Genomic DNA, 22,431 nt, shown 5'->3' on the forward strand with positions numbered 1-22,431 from the left:
CCTGCGGCATGTTCCTATCCCTTTCCATTGCTAAACTAAACGCAACTGAATGATGGTCAGTCTCTCCAAAGTGCTCACCTACCACTAAATCAAACACCTGGCCTGGTTCATTACCAAGTACCAGATCCAGTGTGGCCTCCCCTCTTGTCGGCCCTTCGACATACTGAGTCAAGAAACCCTCCTGCACACATTGGACAAAAACTGATTCATCCGACGTACTAGAGTTATGGCATTTCCAGTCAGTGTTAGGGAAGTTCAGGTCTCCCATAATGACCACCCTGTTCCTTTCACTCCTGCCCAGAATAGTTTTACTGATCCTCTCCTCCCCATCCCTAGACCTTTACAGGGACCTATAAAAAAACTCCCAGCAGTGTTACCTCTCCTCTCCTGTTTCTCACCTCAGCCTATACCACCTCAGTAGAGGAGTCCTCATCAAAAGTTCTTTCAGCAACCGTTATACTGTCCTTGACTAATAAAGCCACACCTCCACCTACCTTAATGAAAGATCTAAACCCTGGAACCTGCAACATCCATTCCTGACACTGCTCTATCCATGTCTCCGAAATGGCCATAACATCGAAGTCCCAGATACCCATCCAAGCTGCAAGCTCACCTACCTGATGCCAGATGCTCCTGGCATTGAAGTAGACACTTCAATCCAGCTTGCTATCTGCCAGCACACTCCTGTGACAGTGAGGTCCTGTTCATGTCCTCCCTACGCTCATCCTCCTGTGTACTAGGACTACACCTCAGTTTCCCATCCCCCTTCTGAGCTAGTTTAAATCCACCTGAATAGCACTAGCAAATTTCCCACCCAGGATATTAGTGCCCCTCTGGTTCAAGTGGAGACCGTCCCGTTTGTAGAGGTCCCACTTCCCCAAAATGAGCCCCAGTTGTCCACATATCTGAAGCCCTCCCTCCTGCACCATCCCTGCAGCCACGTGTTCAGCTGAAATCTCTCCCTGTTCTTTGCCTCGCTATCACGTGGCATGGGTAACAAGCCAGAGATAACCACTGTTTGTTCTAGCTCTCAGCTTTCACCCCAGCTCCCCGAAATCCTGCCTGACATCCCTATCCCTCTTTCTACCTATGTGGTTGGTGCCTACGTGGACCACGACTTGGGGCTGGTCACCCTCTCCCTTCAGGATCCCAAAGACACGATCTGAGACATCACGGACCCTGACACCTGGGAGGCAACACACCAACCGTGAGTCTCTTTTGTTCCCGGCAAACCCTCTATCAGTGCCTCTAACAATTGAGTCCTCAACGACTATCACTCTCTTCCTATCCCCTCTTCCCTTCTGTGCAAGAGGGACAGACTCTGTGCCAGAGACCTACACCCTAGAGCATGCCGCTGGCAAGTTTCACCCCTCCCAAAACCGACGGTATCCAAAACGGTATACCTGTTTTTCAGGGGGATGACCACAGGGGATCCCTGCACTGATTGCTTCTTCCCCCTTCTAACAGTTAGACAGCTTTCTTCACGCTTAGGAGTAACTACTTCCTTGTAATTCTTGTCTATCAATGTCTCTGCCTCCCAAATGATCCAAAGTTCATCCAGCTCCTGCTCCAGTTCCCTAACGCGGCCTTGGAGGAGCAAGAGTTGGGTGCACTTCCTGCAGACGTATTTGGACGGGGCACTAATGGCGTCCCTCACCTCATACATCATGCAGAGGAACATTCCTCTACCTGCACTGCCATCCCTGCTAATCCCCTAATCAAAGTTTTTTAAAAAAGAAACTTGCCTGATTTGTCCCTGGTGTATAAGGTTAGAGGTAGAGAACGGGTGGGAGGCCGTACAAGGGTAGGGTGTCTTGGGTTTAGACAACGATCACTTATATAGCTAAGGGATGCTAAAAAAAAAGTCCCTCTCTTCTCAGAAACCTCTGCTCCAAGGTGCTGCTGCTATAAACCAGAAATGGAAGGCTCCAATGCTCGATGTAAGCTTTTAAAGTTTGAAAAATCTGGCAGGTGAATCAATGAGCAGGGAACAGAGTTAAGCTAAGGGTCAGGACGTTTGGATGGGATGTGCTGAAATTTTTCTTTTTTTTAAAAAAGGGATGGTAGGAATGTGGAACTCAGTGCCTGCAGGAGTGGCAGATGCAGGAGCCCCGAAAACATTTATGATGCCAATGCATACAAAGCTATTGGAAAGAAGGATTAGGATGGTTAGGTGGTTGTTTCTGAACAGACTTAAGGAGCTGAGTGGTCTTTTTCTGTGCTGTAGATCTCTTGGACTCTATTGAAGGCAGAAGCAAAAGCTGGATCTCCTGAAAAGGTGAGATGCTTCAAGTGATCATCCATCATGTACAAATCGACGGAAAGAAACCAGAAATTGGAACATGACCGAAATTAGCCATGACGTAATTAGAAACGAAAAGGCTGGGCTTGGACAAAGAAAACACTTCAATTAGAGGAGGGGGAGAAAAAGCAACAAATCAAGCAAACTTGAAATAGAAAGAAGGAAAAACAAAAAACAGAGGTAGGAAGTGAGGAAAGAGGGAAACAGAAGATAACGAGAATTGAGGTAAAAGGTACAGAAGAGATCAGAAAAAAAGGATGAATTTTTTTAAAAACTTGAACTCCAAAGAAATAGGAAAAGTAGAGAACAAAAGTTGACAATGTAACAGTCGAGAATCAAAGTGGTTAGCAAGGCAGTTGTTTCTAGGTATAGATAGCAAAGGTCAAAGAAAGAGGAGAAAGGCCGGAATCAAAAACTGGTGTAAAATTAACCTGCTTCCATTGTACTAAGACAGGACATACTAAAGTCAATTGCTGCAAGTTAAATAAACGACCAAGTGCAGTTGGAGGGGGAGGGAGGAGAAGAGGAAGAGAAAAATTTAGCAGATGTAAAAGAAACTGATGTGTGATAAGAACAGCCTGGATTGTTATTGACTATGTTGTGGCTAGATCTCAGATCCACAGAATTAGACCGGAAGAAAATCGTATTATGATGAAATTTTTATTAGTTCATTTCATTCCAATGGCAGGCCACTTAGGTATCAGGAAACCTGTGCTAAAATATTAAACTGTTTTCTTGGACAGGATTACGTAAGTGTTTGGTCAGATTTTGCCAGGTATGCCATATGTGTCAGGTAGTGGAGAAAATCAACCAATTAAATTTATACCTTGAATTCAGATACCCGCTTTTGAAGACCCATTTAGCAGGACCACAATATATTGTGCAAGAACTCCAACCAAAATGAAAAATGAGAAACACGATCTTTCAATTGTAATAAATGATAGATCCCTTGAAGCTGTGTCTTTTTTTTTTGACGGGGGGGGTAGGAAGTCACTTCCAAATAATAGTTGTAAACTAAGTTCAATTTTTCCTTTATAAAACATGGCTTAGATAAAATATCTATGTTAGTCCGATTACATGCCACAAATATTCAATAAATGCTGACTAGATTTGGAACAATTTATATCTTCTGATCATTAAAACCACATGGAGCATTAGAAGTATGGCATGAAATTTTAAGAGTATGATTACAGCTTATTCTCAAGATTGCCCTCATTATTGGGACAAACAAATTTTTTTTACTATTTGTCAGAAGGGATGCTCCTGGTCTGTCAGTTTTTGAACTAATATGGGATTGATGTAAAAGGACTACTTAAATTAATTGAAGATAAATTGATAAACCAAAAAGTACACTTCCAGTAAATGCTTTCAATTTCAGAGACTTGGTCACAAAACATTCAAAGAAAAAAATCTACAAATTAATCATGCTAACATTAAGGGATATGATGACTGCTCAATAGTGAGATAGAGATTCTTAAAGGTTTAGCAGATGTCTTATCTTCGAACAAACTATCAATGTGACTTGGAGGCTATAACAGAAACAAATGAACTTGCCAAAATAGGCCAAGATCAATTCTTCTTGCTGTCCACAATGTTAGTGTGGGAGATGCATTGACTCAAACAGGGGTTTCTCACACAATCCAGAGAGATTAACTCAAATAAAGTATGAGATTAAGTTCATGATGGACAGTGACATTATTGAACAGCGTCACTGTAGCTGGAGATCACTTATGCTGCCAACCAGGTGGGTTGCAAAGATTGTGTTGAAGACAGCAAAGCCAACATGGTAACAAAAGCAGATTTGCGTTTTACTTCAAGACTGTAGGACTGCACTGAATGAACTGGGCAACATGATTGGTCACAACCTGACTTGATGCAAAGGTATTGGCAAGTTCTGTTGGCTGACAGAGCTGAACAAATGGTCAGTTTTTGTAATGCCAGGAGGACATCAGTACAAAGCTTGGCCATTTGCAACGTTCTTTCAATTAACCAAAGTAGCCATGCAGAAGCCATGCACCTTTTACTGTTTACCTTTACAATTTGGTTTTTTTAAAACCAAACCCACAAAGAACTTTTACACCACTTCATTTAATTACCTGACCAGCTACAGGTGGCCAGTTGGATTGTAAATCTGACTGACATTGCACTCGTCAAAGCAAAAGTGATTTACGTGGACTACAGAGTGTGGCAATGCCAAGCAGTGCCTTGAGAAGTGAAGGGGCTGTTAGGGATCTTCTCCCAGCAAGGACAAAAAATACTGCATTGTGTCGATCATGTATTTTATGAAGTTGGTCCTGATCTTCACTGGTCACCGCACCTTCAAAGACAGTAAAGACAGACAGGAAACTTGAATGGACATGAGGGTGTCAAAGTATCCTTGAAACTAGTTCTGACAACTACACTGGTTTTAGCTGACCATTGTCACGAAGCCATTCAAATTTGTGTTCATGTCAATGATGTCAGCTTTGGGGCTGTTTTACTGCTACATGAGCTGGAAATTGATCGGTTTTGCTGACATGGTCAAGCCATTCACTAGCCAAAGAGGCACTGAACCTTGCTTTGGCTCCACATGCTTTTGAATAATACACCAGTTATTTATCAAGACCATGATCCTCTGACTTACTTGAAAATACTTTCAAACAACGTGATTGATAAGGTGGAACTTACTCCTCTGACCATTTAATTAGAAAACCATTCACATGCCTAAAAGAGAAAAAGTTGTGGTGGAGACCATCAAAAGTGCATAGGAAAGCTGGAATACAGTGGCATCCATGTACTTTTCCAAAATATAATTGCTCTCTAACTCATAACAGTTGTAACATGTTAAGCATGCAAAGTTAACAGCGTTCAGCTCATTTTTAACAGCTAACAAAAACAATTTTTTAAACTTTCTTGGAAGAGGAGCAAGAGACGGACGGTGCAAGATTTCTACCCAAGTTTAATATCATTTATTGGAGAGTTTTGATTTTGAACTAGTGCCATTTGAGTTTTTGTCTGTGTGAAAGGAGCTGATTCATCAACTTGTCAGGCCTACTGGAGCCATGAACTTTTCCCATCAGTTTGATATGGGCAGCCTGGAATGGGAATGGTATTGGTAATGGTAATGGTAATGGTAATGTTTGTGTATTTGGGCGACAGTAAGAACTGCAGAATCTGAGCTAACAAGGTGTGGAGCATTTGGCCTGCTGTGTTCATCCAGCTCTACACCTTGTTATCACCGTTTGTATTTGGGGGCAGTTTATGAGCAGAGTAATTATTGAGGAGTGCTAGCCCGTTCACAGTTACAAAGATCAGGAGTTGATTTGTGTCGCTCATGGAAAAGAACTTATTGTTTGGAAAGCTTTTGTTCTCACTTCACTGAAGTCTGGCTCAAGTTTGATGCATGATGCAGATTCCCCTAGAGAAGCAAATTAGTTCAAAATTTAGGAAATAGGTTACCTCACTAAGGAGTTTAATTTGGAAGTTCTAGACCAGCAGTGTTTAATTAGGCACCTGAAAGGGTCATTTGAAGTGGAGAAATCCTAAGCTCAGTAGTGTAAACCCTCGAGGAAAAGACTAAGAAATGCTCAAGGCTGGGAATTGAAAGCTACAGCTATGCCAAACCTACAGATGGAATAAAGAAGGGTTTGAGTATAATAAGCTAAGGCTGCTGGCAATAGTGGGTTTGTGTTTGTTCCTAAATTTGAAAGATCTTGTATTATATGAACAGGTTGGTTTATACTATATTGTTTTCTTTTGCATAACAACCTTGCGTTTTATGGGCAAATCCAGATCTGTAGCAGTGCATGCTTGTGTTTCAGTGAAACACCACATCGATATATAAAGAGGAAATCAAGTAAAATCTCTCAAGCCAGATTTCAGTCTGCCATCTGACCACAATAACATCAGCTGTACTCATAATACAAACAGAACTACGTTTGTATATTCACTAAGCGAGAAGGCACAGTAAATTGCAAGGATAGCGACAGGAGGTTGCAGTATTAGCAGGTAAATGATTAAACAGAACATAGTATATGGAGCTTTATATCAAAAGCACAAAGCAGACAAATTAAAACACTTACAAAGCTAGGGTAGGAGGAAGAGATTTTGAAGTATATGTACAGAAGTCAAAAGTTCATGGACAGGAAAAAATTAAAGTGAGTGTGTTTTGGAAACCAAGCCTTAAGAAAGATGTGATCTTGGGTGGGAGGCAATACAAATTCACCAAACTGATATAGCGGGTAACAGTCAGGCTGACATTGGGATCTATTCTTTGATGTTAGACTGTTGAAGGGCAATGTAACTGAAGCATTTAAAATCTTACAACAATTTGCTGGAAAAATAGAGAAACATTCTCCTGATGGGTATATTGAGAACAACAAGAAAAGAGGATTGCAGAAATCTCCCTGAAGTCTATGGATACAAAGGACCAATTAAAATTTGAAGATTAGAATGGATTAATTAGTTAGAGACGAGCATCAAAAGATAATCAATAGCTGTTAACAAGGAATTCAGATACAAATTAGCTAGGTTTTACCTCAAAATGGTATGGGTCAAATTCAAGGAGCTGAATGATTGACTACTGTTGCTACAAATGAGCTTTTTTTAAAAAGCTTACTTTCAACTTGTCTGCTCTTGAGCACTTAATTCTACACAAATACAGGCCACGTGCTTGCAGCTTCTCTGACCAAAAATAAACAAAGACCAATTTCCAATCTTGGGCCAGTACTTTCAATCTGATCATCATTTTTTTTTCCTTATTTGTCAAATCAAATTACATCAAAAGGGAAGATCTCGTTTTACTCAAAAAAGCTAACCTACTTTAATGAGTTTCACTGAAAAGAAAACATAGTTAAGCGTAGGCTTGGAATCAAATTTATTCATTTTGATCCTAACACTCCTAAATATTTCCCTCATCGCAGAGCTCTGGTTATAATGGGAGCCATAGGGAAAAAATGTTTATAAGTATAAAAGCGATTGCTCATTAATACCCATTTGTGGGGGTGTCGTCAATAATCCATACCTCAAGGGCAAGAGGAAATGACTGTTCAAGTCTTGACTTTTGGCAGTATTCTTATGTAGTTTCCTTTTTTTAAAAATGCAGGAATCTGCTTGTAGGGGCAACTTCTTCAACATGCTCAAGATTGTCAAGTTACTCATCAATTTCACCTTGACATCCAAATTGGTCTGCACAACCGGTCACAGAAGGACAATAGTAACATGAAGTAAACTAAGGATGAGCAAGTAGGGTTAAGGTAAATGTCTACCTTCCAACTAAGAAAGCAGTTATCACAAACAGATTATATCTCAGCAGCTATTGCGATTTATAACATGCGGCCGTACAATTTCGAAGGCAATGGAATTTTGATGGATATCAACAGAAACAAACGGCTCAAATCCATTCCTCATTTCAAAGATTTTGAGCAGAAGCAACCGCTCTCAAATAACATGGAGCCAAATTTCTGGGTAACCCTGCTGGGCTTATTATCCCTCTCTGCCTTTCTGCACCTCCAACGATCTACAAGTCTTAAAAAGTTGAAGGCTGACACCAATTACTACTAAAATTTTTTTGGCTTAACACTGGTGATCCCTCAGTGCTCTGGCTTTGCACCTTGTTTCCTCAATTCAAAGATATCACGATGGCAGGTTTTATGCTGCCTTAGGGATTTTGCTCCTTGACGTGATTTAAATTTTCCAAAATCTGCAGGAATTTATACAACATAAAAGGAGGCAACTGTGGTGCAGGTATATTTATGATTTTTTTTTGCAAGTAATAGACAATAAATATCTTCAGACCGTCCACAAGTGTCTGATGTTCATGGAGCTGTGGGAATGAAAAGACAGCAAAAGCAGGGTGGGAGAAAGAAGGGAGCGAGAGAGAATCAAAGACAGTAGAAAAAGACAGACCAACCTGAATTTCCACTGAAACTTTGATAGCATTTGTGAGCCAATGAAGCTTGGTACATAGCCTCTGCTGTAATACAGTCAAACAGCTCACATTGTTACAAAACAGACAAGGGGACTGCACTGTCACCCTGCTCCCAATAACATGAATCAAAACAATAAAAGCAAATCAGGCAGATGAAGATTTGAACTAAAAACAAGTAGACAATGAACAGAAAGCAGAACGATCTCATAATAACCTCCATTTCCTTCAAAGCAATGACTTGGCTATCTCAGTTGGTGTGCATGGTAGTCTTATTCAGTGGAATGCAATGCCATTAAGAAACAGCCTCCCAAAAGCTTGTAGATTTGTTAATACAACGTTAGAGAGAGTTTGGCAAGTGAATAAGGACTAGTCAATTATTACACAGCAGGAACAGAACATAGTTTGCTTACAAGCCTCCCCAAAAATTGTTAACCAGCAGAATGTACATACCTGTAGTTTATGAATAAAACCAAAATCTGAACATATTACTACTATAGGTATTGCTGTCACATTATTATAACAGAACTAAATTCTTCTGATTAAACCACATGGTCACCCACTGCTGGTTATTCCTATGTTATTGGTGCCAGTCAGGTAAAGAATTCAGTTTTGCAACCGAAGATTAATCATTACATAAAGGATTTCTTGGATACTGATGCATGGACCACAAGCAACTATCATAGGTCAATACGTAAAATCAGAAGATCAGTCATCAAGCTAAAAAACGAATTACAGATTTCAAGAAAACAAAATCATGTGATTTAAATAGCATGTTTAATAATAAATTGAAGTGCAATAATAACTACATACTTATTACCAAGCGCTGATTCGGAGTAGAAAGGAGCTAAGATTGGTTAGCTTCTGTTTTTATGGTGTCTTAATAGTGGCTGCAATATTGGCCTGAATGTTAACCTTGAATATTTACCATTTGCAAAAGAATTGTGTAAAGAAGCCTAACCTAGTATTTCACGCTAACATTGCTCTTCTGTAAATTATGCCCTTGCTCAGCGACATATTGGAGTATCAGACTAGATTATAGATCGACTTTAGCCTTACCATGATATTTGCATTCAGATCTTCCTGTCCCAGTGAAATCTCTTAACTGAACTAAACTAGGTATTCAGTTTTGTAGAGGATATTGAGAAAATGAACAGTGGATGATAATTTATGAATGCAGCTTCCTTCCTAACATATACGCACTACCAGAGACAGACAATTAGAGGACAAATGAAGCAGCCTTAATTGAAACACTGCCAGGAACTGAATTGTTTCCTTGCTGAGTTTTAACCGACACTATTGCTATTAGTCACAGCTTACTCAATTGGACCCCATCCCTATATTGCTGACATGACTTAGCCAGTAATACATCTCGATCAAGAGGTTTTAATTGCACATGCTTCCAATCCTATAGGGGGTGAAAAAATAAGTACTGAAGGCTCGCTCTTCCCACTTCCCAAGGATATCCCTAATCTGCCCAGTTGTCTCCTCCCTTAGATGAAACAGATTAACAAAGTCTGAGCAAACTATCTCAAGGCTCCTCTTGAATTGTGACTAGCCCTTTTCAGGGCAAGCATCTGTTTTGGCCCAAATAATGCAGCAGCAACAACTGCATCCCTGAACGACAAGCATCTTCTGCTTAATCTCCAATTCCCATTGCACTAATTGCTTTTAACATCTATAGTGGCCTACGTTAAACCAACTGCACCTCATCTTCACTCTTGTGTGGGACCTCCACTGTCCCAGTTGCAGAAGGTCAAGAACAAGCCACAATATCACCCTCCATTCTCTGGATAAACTGAATACTCATTTCCAGATGTGCTCACATGCTGTGTAATCCACAAGCACAACTGGTAGAAAAGTGCTAATAAATAAGGACAATTCATTCAATTCCACATGCAATAGTTTCATTTCGCGTTTGTATTGACTGAATTCTCATGATAGAGATAACAACCAAAAGCCACAAGGACATGTCCATTCTTAATTAAATAAAAGACAGGAGCAAAACAAGCCCATTCAGCCTCTTCTGCCATTTGATCATAGCATATTTCTCAACTCCATTCTCCTGCCTTCTCCCTATAACCCTTGATTCCCTTGCCAAATCAAGGACCTCAGTCTTAAATACACTTAATGGCTTGGCCTCCACAGCCTACTATAGCAATGAGTTCCACACGTTCACCATCCTCTCGCTGAACATCTCAGCATCAATTCAACATCTCAGCTCTAAAGGGTCATGCCTTCACTAGGAGGCTGTGCCACTGGATCCCAGTCACTTTTACTATTGGAGATATCTCCACATCCACTCTAATCAGACCTCTCAGTATTTTCTAAGTTCCAATCAGATTCCCCCTCATCCTTCTAAATTTCCCAAGTACAGACCTTGAGTCCTCAACTACTGATCATACGACAAGCCCTTCAGCCCTAGGATCATTCTTGTAAACCTCCTCTGGACCCACTCCAACACCAGCATCTCTTTTCCTTAAATACACGGCCTATAACTGCTCACAATACCACAGCTGCACACTTACCAGGCATTATAACAGACTCAACAAAACATGTCAGTTCTTGTGTTCTAATTCTCCTGAAATGATGGTAACACTGCATTTGGCTGACAGTTATCTAAACCCACATGTTAACCTTAAGAGAATCCTGAACTAGGATTCCCAAGTCCCTTTGTGTTTCAGGCCTCCAAAACCTTTCCCCATTCAGAAACAAGTCTATGCCTCTATTCTTCCCACCAAAGTCCATAACCTCACTTTTCCACATTGTGATCCATGGTTGTCCAAATGACAATCACAATGAATGATATCAAGATGCCAGGAAACATATTCTAAGGAACATAATTGTCTTCAGAAACAACCAAGATATGCAATGATACTACAGCCATTAAGTAGGGTGTGAAGTTTATTCATGCCAAGTTGAAAGAATCTTTTCTCTGCAGTGAACAGACATGAAAGCCTGAAAAATAAGCCTGTTGAACAGGTCTAGGCGCAAAACGTCAGCCTTCCTGTTCCTATGCTGTTGCTTGTCCTGCTGTGTTCATCCAGCTCTACACCTTGTTATCTCAGATTCTCCAGCATCTGCAGTTCCTATCTCTTCGTCATCAATATTGTTTCCCCAAGAGCAGCATCGTACAGCCACAAAGCACGCACAACTGGGAATGCAAGCACTTTATTCAAACAATGGGGGAACGACATGATGGCCAGTTATGGCTTGCTGCAGCTGACAGTGAAGACCCTCCTGCACAAAAAGAGGAAAGTTTACTGCAGTTTGTTAGCTGTAGATGTCAAAAATGATTCATGCAGGAGAGTGAACAATCTCAGTAATCTCACAAACCTGGATACAAGCAGCTCAAGCAATTCCCAAAAAAAAAATGCAAATCAAATGCTCAAAAATGCTACCATATCATGTACGTGACAGCTACTTTGATATTTCATATATTCAAAATCAACACACTAGACATACTTATTACCAAGTATTTATTAGCTTAAGGCTTTCTTATTGCCAGGCTGAGGGACTTTAATCAGAAGCAACCACCTTAGCAATCAGAGATAACAAAGTGTGGGGCTGGATGAACACAGCAGGCCAAGCAGCATCTCAGGAGCACAAAAGCTGACGTTTCGGGCCTAGACCCTTCATCAGAGGGGCTTCATCACCTCCGCAATCCTGTCTGCAGTTGTCAGGAACAAGTGGCCACAGGAGGATTCCAGTCCCCTCCAAATACATTGCTTCTTGGCACAAATTCACATCAAAAGCATGATCATGACTCTTACTGAAGACTTGAAAGGACTTTACCTGCTGCCTTCACTCAGAATGCAAACCAGTCTACCATGTCATCTGAGATAATAAAATGTGAGGCTGAATGAACACAGCAGGCCCAGCAGCATCTCAGGAGCACAGGAGATGCTGCTGGGCCTGCTGTGTTAATCCAGCCTCATTTTATTATCTTGGATTCTCCAGCATCTGCAGTTCCCATTATCACTGATACCATGTCATCTGAGGTATGATAAAGCCAAAAGCAAATCTGACCACTTCTCAGCATGATTCAGAGGTACTGCATTAGGTTCAATGTGATTATGCACGTGGACAGAAAGAAAAACACAGCCCAAGTATCTTGGATATCACCCGAGAAACCATTTTGAGGCCACAAACTGGATGTTTCCAGATTGCATCACAACTTCCCAAAAACAAAAAAACACCTGGCTTATTGAAATACAAAATAAAAGACTCACATCTATTCAATTAAATCTAATTTTAGTAGATTGATGCAAAAGAAACACATTTCTGATGAGGAATTGCATCATACATCAAGAGTGCAAGATAGATGTTTCCCTGTAGGGAGTTAAGACTTACAGACTTCAGCTGCAAGTTTGGAATGTACAAACTTAAATAAAATGATAAGTGAAAGAAAATCCTTTTTTGGAAGCCATCAAATATCTTTGTATTTCCAACAAAATCCCAAGCAAGGCAAACAAGATTTTAAAAACCATGAACCCTCCAAATCTGATATTAGAAACTACAATCACATCTCTACCCCAAACAAGAACACAGTCAAAACTCAAATCCTATTTACTCAGTTTTAAAAATCAAACCATCTCAACAGGTGTTTCAAATATTTAACTTTTCCTTGGATGTTTCCACACTATCTGTATGCACAAATCACCCTGGACAATCTAGTCAATGCTACTGCAGAGATCAGTGAAGAAAAAATCTGAAATGCTTCCATGATGTCCAAGAGCACGTGTCCCAGGCTCTAAATGGTTTAGTCTAAGACTAAGATTTAGCAATTCCATTCACAGTCCTTGAATATTTCAGCACTACCTCAGAGCTTCCACTTATCCCATACAAACTGTTGAACGTAAAACACAACTAAAGGTCAGCTGACATCTAAAACATACACCACCAGGGACAACGGCGCCATCAGAACACTGATGGCAGAATAACTAAAAGCCCTAAAGAAAGATGAAGGTCATGTTTCAGATCAGATATTTCATCAGCATTATAACAGACTCTTGGGGTTGCAAAACAGAAGTGAAAATAACATTTTGGAATAGTTCAACATTTCCAGACAACCTAAGGAGGGCCAGAAGTAATTATAATGGGTCATTACGGCACATTAAATACGGAGGACCATAACGAGTTATGTATATGAGGCTGTTGTCATGAGATCAACATCTCACGGCTAAACGATTGACTAAAATATGCAACCATCTGTTCAGATGTGTCACCACAAACCATTCTGCATGTGTGGCAAACACCAAATTGAAATAAAAGCGATTTGACTGTTGACAGTTATCTGGCAGCTTTTAACAAAACGTCCAAGTAGATCCTATTTAACTATTACAGTTTATGAAGTGACTTGTTACAACATGCCACTGTCTAGACTGGGAGACAAGTTATACTGGGGAAAACACTAGTTCTCAGGTGCAAGACAGACAAGTGCTATTCATGCAAAGTATGCATCACTATTTAGCCAGAGTTCAGTAAAAGTGGGATGGCATTACTTGAAGCAACATTAATAGTAACAAAGTACAAAGTTACGTGGATAATTTTAGAAATGCCCCAATACACAAATGCAACTCATGAGTCACAAAAAAAAAGTATCACACATGTACAATATATAACCAAAGAAGCAAATGGGACTCCAAATTCATGACAGAAGAACTGAACATAAAAAGAATAAGATCAAGTAACGCAGGAGAAATTCAGCAGGTCTGGCAGCATCACTGGAGGAAGGGGGGATAACTTTTCAAGTTTAATATGACTCTTCTTCAGGATTGAAAGGGGCTTGAAAACTGTTTTTTTTTAAAACGTTGTTGACAGAGAGAAAGAGTTTGTGAGGGTGCCAAAGCAAAAGAAATGGAGTGCTAATGGTGGCAAAGAGGGATTGTGATGCAAAATGGGTGAACAGAAGAAAATGGGGAGCTGGAGGAACATAGACCAGGCAGCAGAGGAGCAGCCAAGTAGACGTTTTGGACTGGGACCCTTCTTCAGAAGTGGGAAAGGGGAAGGGAGCTGGGAAATAAATAGAGGGGGGGTGGGGGTTGGGCTGGGAAAGATAGGTGGGATGGTGGTATGTGAGTGCAAGTAGGGTGTGGGGGGGCACGAAAATAGGCAGGTAGGTGGGAGAGAAGGCAGACAAGTTGTGTCAGGTCAAGGAGGCAGGGTTGAGAGGGAGGTATGGACATGCGATGAGGCCAACGGTGGAGTAAATTTTAAAAACTGGTCAATTCCACGTTTAGACCATTGGGCTACGGGCTCCCGAGGCAGAATATGAGGTGCTGTTCCTCCAGTTTGTGGGTGGGACAGTTTTGTGACATGGGAGGCAGCCTAGGATGGACATCGAGGCACAGGGGGAAGAAAGAGTTTACAATGATTGGCATTGTTGCTTGTTGCATACAGAGCAACACTGATGCACGACAAAACACAGTCTCCAAGTCTACGCTCGGTCTCACCTGATGTAAAAAAATCACTGGGAGCAGTAGATACAGTAGACCAAGTTGACAGATGTGCTGTTGAGCCCCTTTCTGATATGAAAAGGTTTGTTTGTTTTCAGCCTTGAATGGAGGTGGAGTGAGGGGTGTGCAAAGAAAAGGCAGCTGTAGCACCTCCTGTGGTTGCAGGGAAAAGGTGCCAGTGTGTTGGGGTTAGTTGGCAGTGCGGAGTGGACGAGGGAGATGCAGGGTGAGCAGTCCCTACGAAAGGCATGTAGCGATGGAGGGGGAATCTCTTTGGTTGTGGGGTCAGACGAGATTGATACGCTGGATGCAAAAGTTAGTGGGGTGATGTGAGGACAGGGGTTTCTGTCTTTGTTTTTGTTGGGGGGGGGGGGGGGGGGGAGGAGAGAGGATGTTGTGCCCCCCTTGGTAGCACTCCTGCCCTACCCTCTCACACCCTCCTCCCCAACCAAAATGAAGACAGAATCCCCCTGTCCTCACATCACCCCACCAACTTTTGCATCCAGTGTATCATTCTCTGCCACTTCTACCACCTACAATCAGAAACAAACCTTTCGTATCAAACTGTGGTTCACCTGCACATCCACGAACTTTGTCTACTGCACCTGCTGCTTGTGATGCGGCCTCCTCTACATAGTTTAGGCCAAACATAGACTTGGAGACCATTTTGTATAGCATACAGAATGCAGATGCTCTAATCAACAACACCTTCCAGTCACCGGCCATTTTAACTCCCCCTCCCACGATGACATGTCTATTTTGGGCCACCTCCAGTGACACAATGATATCACCCACAAACTGGAGGATCAGCACCTCATTCTGCCTTAGGACCCTACATCCCAATGGCGTAAACATGGCATTCACAAATCCCCACCACTCCCAACCTGCACTCACCTATCAACATCCCACCTACCTACCTACCTACCCCAACCACCACCCCTCCACTTTCTATTGGTTTCCCAGCTCCCTACCCCCAACCCATTTCTGAAGAAGGGGCCCCAATGTGAAACATCAACTATCCTGCTACTCTGCTGCCTGGCGTGCTGTGCTCTTCCAGCTCCATACCGTGTTGTCTCAGACTCCAGCATCTGCAGCTCTTGCTATCTCCAAATAGAAGAAAACATTCGTTTGGCTGACAGCAAAATCAATAAGTCACAGCAGGGAGGGGTGGTGAGGGTTTTCAAGAAAACCCAGAGAAGAGCGAGTGCACAAGCAATCTCTGAAATTCTTAACTCAATCATGTTCTTCACATGAAGTGACAGGTTTGGACTAGGGTGGATAAAGTCAGAAGTCACCCGACACCACAGTATAGTCCAACAGGTTTATTTGAAACCACAAGCTTTGAGTGCTGTTCCTTCTGGGATCCTGGTGTCAGGTGTCGGGTGACGGCTGACTTGGCGCTCTTTACGCAATAAAGGGCCAAAACACAAAATGCACTGCTATTTCTTCAGCTTGCATGAGCTTCACTACAACACTGCCCAAGCACTGGACAAAGGAGAGCAAGGTGGTTTATTGAAATGGCAAGCAACTGGAAGTTCAGTGGCATTCCGATGAACAGAGCCAGGTGTCCCTCAAAAGTGCTCTCCTAGTGTGCATCCGGACTTGCCAACATAAACAGAGCAGCACTGGGAGCAGCAAATACAGTAAACTAGATTCAAAGTAATGCAAATTAAACATTGGACATGCTTGAAACTTAGGCATCGAGGTGGGAGGAAGTAAATGAGCAAAGCTACATTGTGATAGCATAGGAAGGTGCCATGTGGGAAAAGACAACATTTTACAAGTGATGGAAGAGTAAAACAGGGTTGTAGAGAGGATATAACCCCAGTAGAACGCTGACATTTAGGAGAGGGGGCAATGTGTTTGGTGGTGGTATTCAGGTGGTGACAAATGGCAGAGCATGGTCTTTTGAAGAGAGATTGGAGAAGTGGAAAATGAAGACAAGGGGAAGGCCATCATTTTTCTGGGAGAGGGAGCAAGGGAGAACAGTACCTAGACATGATTCAGGACCATGTTGGCAGGGGCAATACTCTGTTGAGGATGGAGGACAAGTTGGAGGCACCCCCACTGGGGATGATAGCATCATAACAAATGCAAGACTTAGAAACTGGGAGAATGGAATTCATTCCTTATAGGAAGCTGGGTGTGAACATATGTTGTCAAGGGAAGTGAATATCGCTGGCTTGCTCCTGGATTTTGGTAGATATTCTGTCACCAGAAGTAGGAATGGCGAAGCCAAGGGAGGGAATACTTCAGAGCTTGACCAGGTCAAGATGCGAGAAGGATGGGAATTGGAAGCAAAACGGAATCATCTTTCCGACTCTAGATGGCAGCAGGAAGCAGCGTGAATGAAATCCATGTACTAGAGGAAGAATTTTACTGTTCCAGTAGGACTGGAACAAGCGATGCCTGACATCACCACAAAGGCAGATAGAATTGGGATCCATGGTGGTGCTTGGAGGTGGGTTCGGTGGAAAGAGGCAGATTTTGACTTGCAAGTTAAATGAGTTGAGGAAAGAAGTTGTTCCAGGGTAGGATTGAGCTCTGGGTAGTGGGGGCCATGAACTTTTAAAGCATCTGAAGGAAGCAGAACTATCAGATTCCTGATGGTAGGTGGGCATGTAGAATCAATGTACTTCCCTGAAGAGGTGTCTGCTACAGCCAGAAAACTGGTAAATTGTGGAACTGATGTCGTCAAAAGATTCAAAGCAAGTGAAAAGCGACAGAACTTTTTTTTTGGGGGGGGGGGAGGAAGATGTTTGCAACAGTAAAGTTATGACTGGTAGAAAGAAGTTCACTTGGGCAAGAATAGGCTGAAATGATAAGTCTGCCAGAGTAATCATGATGTGAATTTTTACAGAGATACTTTTCCAGTAAGGCACTTTACAACCTCAAGGGCCCAATACAGAGTTCCACACTTCAGAGCATTTTTAGTCCCTTTCAATTCTAAAACTATGTTGCAGAGAACTTGAAATGTTAACTGTTTCTCTCTCCACAGATGGCGCCAGATCTGCTGAGTTCCTCCAATCCTGAGATTATATTTCAGGTCTCCAGCTGCAGAATTCTGCCTATATTTTATACAAGCAACAATATTACACCATCTATTGCACAGATCATTTGTAAGACCCTGTTATGAGTATTGCAAGCAGATTTGGTGTCCTTATTAAAAGGAATGTTGTAAATGCATTGGTAGCAGTTCAGAGGTTATAAGACTGTTAGTGGAATATGTAGTGTGTCTTAAGAGGAAAGATGGCATAAGCAAGGCCCGTTTCCACTATACTTTAGAAGAGTGAAGGGTACTAAGATTTAAGTGTATAAGCTCCTGAATGGTCTTCACAAACTGGACATACAAAGGATGCTTACACATACATACAGAAAGGAAGCAGACAAATAAAAGAGAGGTAGTTTAACAGATTAGAGTTGGAGGATCACAGCAGGCCAGGCACAGAGGAGCAGGAAAGCTAAGAGGGGGCTCAACCCGAGACATCAACTTTCTGCTCCTCTGATGCTGCCTAGCCTGCTGCATTCCTCCAGCTCCACACTTACTTCTGGCTGCACTGTCAGCAGTTCTTACTATCTCTCAGGTAACTTACTATGTTTTGAGAAAAAAAAAGACAGAATCTATGATGAAGGTTATAAGGAGAGAAGTTAATATTCAAGCAGACTCGGTATGACTTCATAAATCTAACTTCTTTGCAGAGATCAGCAGGATAGATAAAGGAGAGGACATAAGACATGAATTTTCATAAGGTATTTGATAAGGTCCCATGTTGGCTCTTAAGATAAAGGCACATGTACTGGAGGTAGTATATGAGCACTGATGGCTAAGTAACAGCAGATTAAGTTGGGATTGTGGGGGGTGGAGCACATTTTCATTATTACATCCCAAAATTAATGGAGTACCAGAGAGATTAAATAAACAATGATGACTTGGATGAGAAAAGTTACGCACAAAAGCTACGTTTGCAAATGACAGAAACATACATGAAAAGGCAAAGTGGTCAGGATGACAGTTTGCATAGAGCTGTAGACACACAAAGTAACATGGCAAATGTTTGACGGGTGGAGGACCATGTGAACAACTATCTTGGAAGGAAGAATGGAATTGCATATTCTTTAAATGGTGCAAAACTGCAGACAGCTATACAACAGATTTGAGAGCTCTTGTGCAAATCAAAAAACTACCATCCAAGTTCAGAGTAATAGCAAAGGCAAATTGAATGCTGGCATTTATTTCAAAAAGGGAATAAAGTATAAATATAGGAATTCCTTGCCAAAACTATAGCTATTTGTCAGTTCACAGCTGCAATAGTGAACTATCTTCTCCTTATCCAAGGGAGGCTTCAGAGAAGGTTATGAGCTTGAGTCCAAGTAAGGAGAGACTGTCCTATCAGTAGAGATTGAGGAGGTTGGGCTTGTACTCATTGGAGTTTGGAAGAATACAGGCAATCTTATTGAAACAAAGATTATTAGGGGACTTGACAGATGTGGAAAGACTGTTTACCCCAGTGGATGAATCCAGGACTAGAGGGTGTCATCTCCGAATAAGGGGCTGCACATTTAAGACAGAGGTGAAGAATTTCCTCAGGTCAGCGAACCTGTAGAATTATTTACCACAGAGAAATATGGAGGCTAGATCATTAAACATATTCAACACAGAGTGTTGACAAATTTATAATCGGTAAGGAATACAAGTGCTTGGGGCAAAAAAAAACAAAAAGCGAACTTGAGGATGATCAAATTATCCATGATCTCATGGAATGGGAGAGTCATCGTCTGAATGGCCATCTTCAGCTCCCATGTCTTATGGTTTCATATTCCTATGGGTAAGCCCAGGGACCACATTTGTAAAAGGTTAGGGACTGCCCTTTTGAGATAAACAAGAATTTGTTTTCTGACAGAGTAACTTTAGAATTTTCTCTATCAGAAAGCAATGGAGGTGGGGTCATAGAATATTTTCTAAGGTGGTGGTAGGTACATATACGTGAGGCAAGAGAATCAAAAGGTCACAATTGGGAGTAAATAGGAAAGAGGATTTTTGAACAGAAATAGATCAATGACCTTACTGAATGACAGAGCAGGCTCACGAGACCAAAACGACCACCTTTGGCAATCCAAAGCTACAGGGCATAAGTTTAGGAGAGAGGGGAGAAATTCAAAAAGGGACCCCAGAAGCAACTTGTTCCAGATACACATAATGTGTGTATGGAATGAGCTGCCAGAGGAAGTGGTAGATGCAGGTACAATTACAACATTTAAAAGGCATTTAGATAGATACATGGGCGAAACACTAGCAAATGGGATTAGTTTTGTTCGGAAACCTGGTTGGCACGGATGATTTGGGCTAAAGCGTCTGTTCCCATTATGGCCCTCATTCATACAGGCATAAGTAAATCATTAACAGAAATGGAAACAGTATACAAAGCTCAGCACTACCAAAACAAATAATGTGATAATGCAAGTTTTTCAGGACATTTCTTCAGAGTTGGCTCGCAGAAACAGATATCCAGTTATGCCCATTCCTTCTATTTGGTTCATTGTCTATCACAACTGAAAGTAACAACCAGATTTCTGTTGAGGCACTGCTGCTGTAACCGTTAAGGAATTCCTTCAAGGGGAAAATAAAGTTGCTCATCTCTCTTCCGTTAATCTGATCCAAACGTCACATCCTCCAATTTTCATAACAATTTCCATCCATTTATCACTAGATTTAAATCTCCATACATAACTCAATCTATTCTAGAGCAAAAATACTCATCACGCATCATTAAACCATTGCTTTGTGAAGTTGCATTTACAAAGAACAAGACTTTTGTTTTAAAAAGTCTCTAAATATAATGCCTGAAATAGTAATGAACAGTTTCAGTAATGATTTTCAAAACAAAGTGAATAAATATCTGAAAAGGGAAAATTGGCAGGTTATGAGAGGGGGTTAATATAGGCACCAATATTAGAGACCTTACAAAGTATTGGGCACAGCGGGCTCAATAGCAGCTTTAGGCTAATAACATACGGAGCAACTGTTTTAGGAGGACAGGTTGAATAGACTGGACATCTAAATTTACGTAATATAGATGAGAGGTAACCTATTGAAACACAGAAGATTCTGAAGGGACTTTATTGAGTGCATGCAGAAAGGTTGTTTCCCCTTTTGGGAAAGTCTAGCATGAGAGGCCTTCATCTCAGCGTGAAGGATCATCCATTATGGCAAAAGAGAAATTTCTTCAAGGAGGCGGCTAATGAATCTGAGGGCTGCTGCCGAGGCTGGGTTATTAAGTATATTTAAAGCTGAGACAAACAGAATCAGAAACAAATCAAGGGTTATGGGGATAAAGGCAGGAAAGTGGAGTTGAAGAATATCAAATCTGATCATATTGTATCATGGAATTGCATAGCAGACTCAGTGGGCTGAACAGCCTACTTCTCAACCTTATGGTCTAATTTCAGTGCGACGTAAATTCATGATTATAAACATTCACTGCTTCAGTGATGGTTTTGACAGCATGCATTGAAGTGAACTAAAATAAGGCAAAATTCAACTGCAGGTTAAATCAATATTGCATGCTATTTCTACAGACAGGGAAAACAAATACCATCTAGAAGGCCATTCAGCCCTCTAAGCTTGCTTTTCATTTAATACAACCATATTCAACATCCAACTCAGTACCCTATTTCCGCCTTCTCTCGCATAGTCCTGCGTCCTTTGACCGTAACCCCTGGTTTGGGACTCCCTGGTCATCAGGAACATCCTTCCACATTTACCCAGTCTAGTCCTGTTGGAATTTTAGAGGGTGCACTAAGATTTCCCCCCTCATTCAACAGCACAGGAGAATCCAATGTGACATTTCCAATTTTGTGAATACAGTCCTAACCAATCTCGCCTCTTTGTATTTCAGTCCTGCTACCCGGGACTCAGCCTGGCAAACCTTTGTTGCTCTCCCTCCATGGCTAGAATATCCTTCTTCAGATAAGAACAGCAAAATTGCAGAGTAAATCAGGTATGGTCTGACCAAAGCCCTGCACAATTGCAGCAAGACATCATTGCTCTAAGTGAACCGAGACAGCCAAACCAATTTCTCCTCACAGGACAATCTGTTCATTGCCAGCATCAGCCTAGGAAAACCTTCACTGCATTGCCTCTTTTACAGAATACATCAATTCTTTGGTAGCGAGACCAAAACTACACGTGCAGTCTCGCCAAGGCTCTGTATAACGGAGCAAGACATCCCTACTTCTGAATGCAAGTCTTTTTGCAAGAAAAGCCAACATACCATTGTTGCACCCACCTGTTTACTTGTAACTGGTGACCATGACAGCCAAATCCCTTTGTACATTGATATTTCCTAATATATCAACATAAATCATATTCTGAGATAATGGGAACTGCAGATGCTGAGATGAAGATTCCAAGATAATAAAATGTGAGGCTGGATGAACACAGCAGGCCAAGCAGCATCTCAGGGGCACAAAAGCTGACGTTTCGGGCCTAGACCCTTCATCTCTCTGATGAAGGGTCTAGGCCCGAAACGTCAGCTTTTGTGCTCCCGAGATGCTGCTTGGCCTGCTGTGTTCATCCAGCCTCACATTTTACAAATCATATTCTGCCTGTTTTGCAATGAAGCGTCTAACTTGAAATTTGTTATACTACACCTGCCACATTTTTTGTCCACATATTCATTTTGTTTAGGTGGTTCAGAACCACTTACTATACTTTTACATTAATCACTTAATTCTCAAGAATTAAGCTGGAAACCAAGGTGCTGAGT

General features: G+C 41.5%; 1 protein-coding gene across 3 annotated transcripts in view; it reads right to left on the reverse strand.

Annotated features, from left to right (window-relative positions):
- uvrag (UV radiation resistance associated gene) overlaps positions 1-22,431 on the reverse strand; it is a 334,866-nt gene that overhangs the window by 224,677 nt on the left and 87,758 nt on the right. Inside the window, exon 7 of one of the 3 annotated variants that reach the window (XM_048533000.2) lies at positions 8,193-8,255. The exons of the other annotated variants lie outside the window; for them this stretch is intronic. Within the exon in view, the coding sequence (XP_048388957.1) occupies positions 8,193-8,255 (63 nt within the window). The remainder of the gene's footprint in view (positions 1-8,192; positions 8,256-22,431) is intronic. 3 annotated transcript variants of the gene reach the window in all.

The sequence above is a fragment of the Stegostoma tigrinum genome, chromosome 6 (assembly GCF_030684315.1).
Source record: "Stegostoma tigrinum isolate sSteTig4 chromosome 6, sSteTig4.hap1, whole genome shotgun sequence".
Classification (NCBI taxonomy): Eukaryota; Metazoa; Chordata; class Chondrichthyes; order Orectolobiformes; family Stegostomatidae; genus Stegostoma; species Stegostoma tigrinum.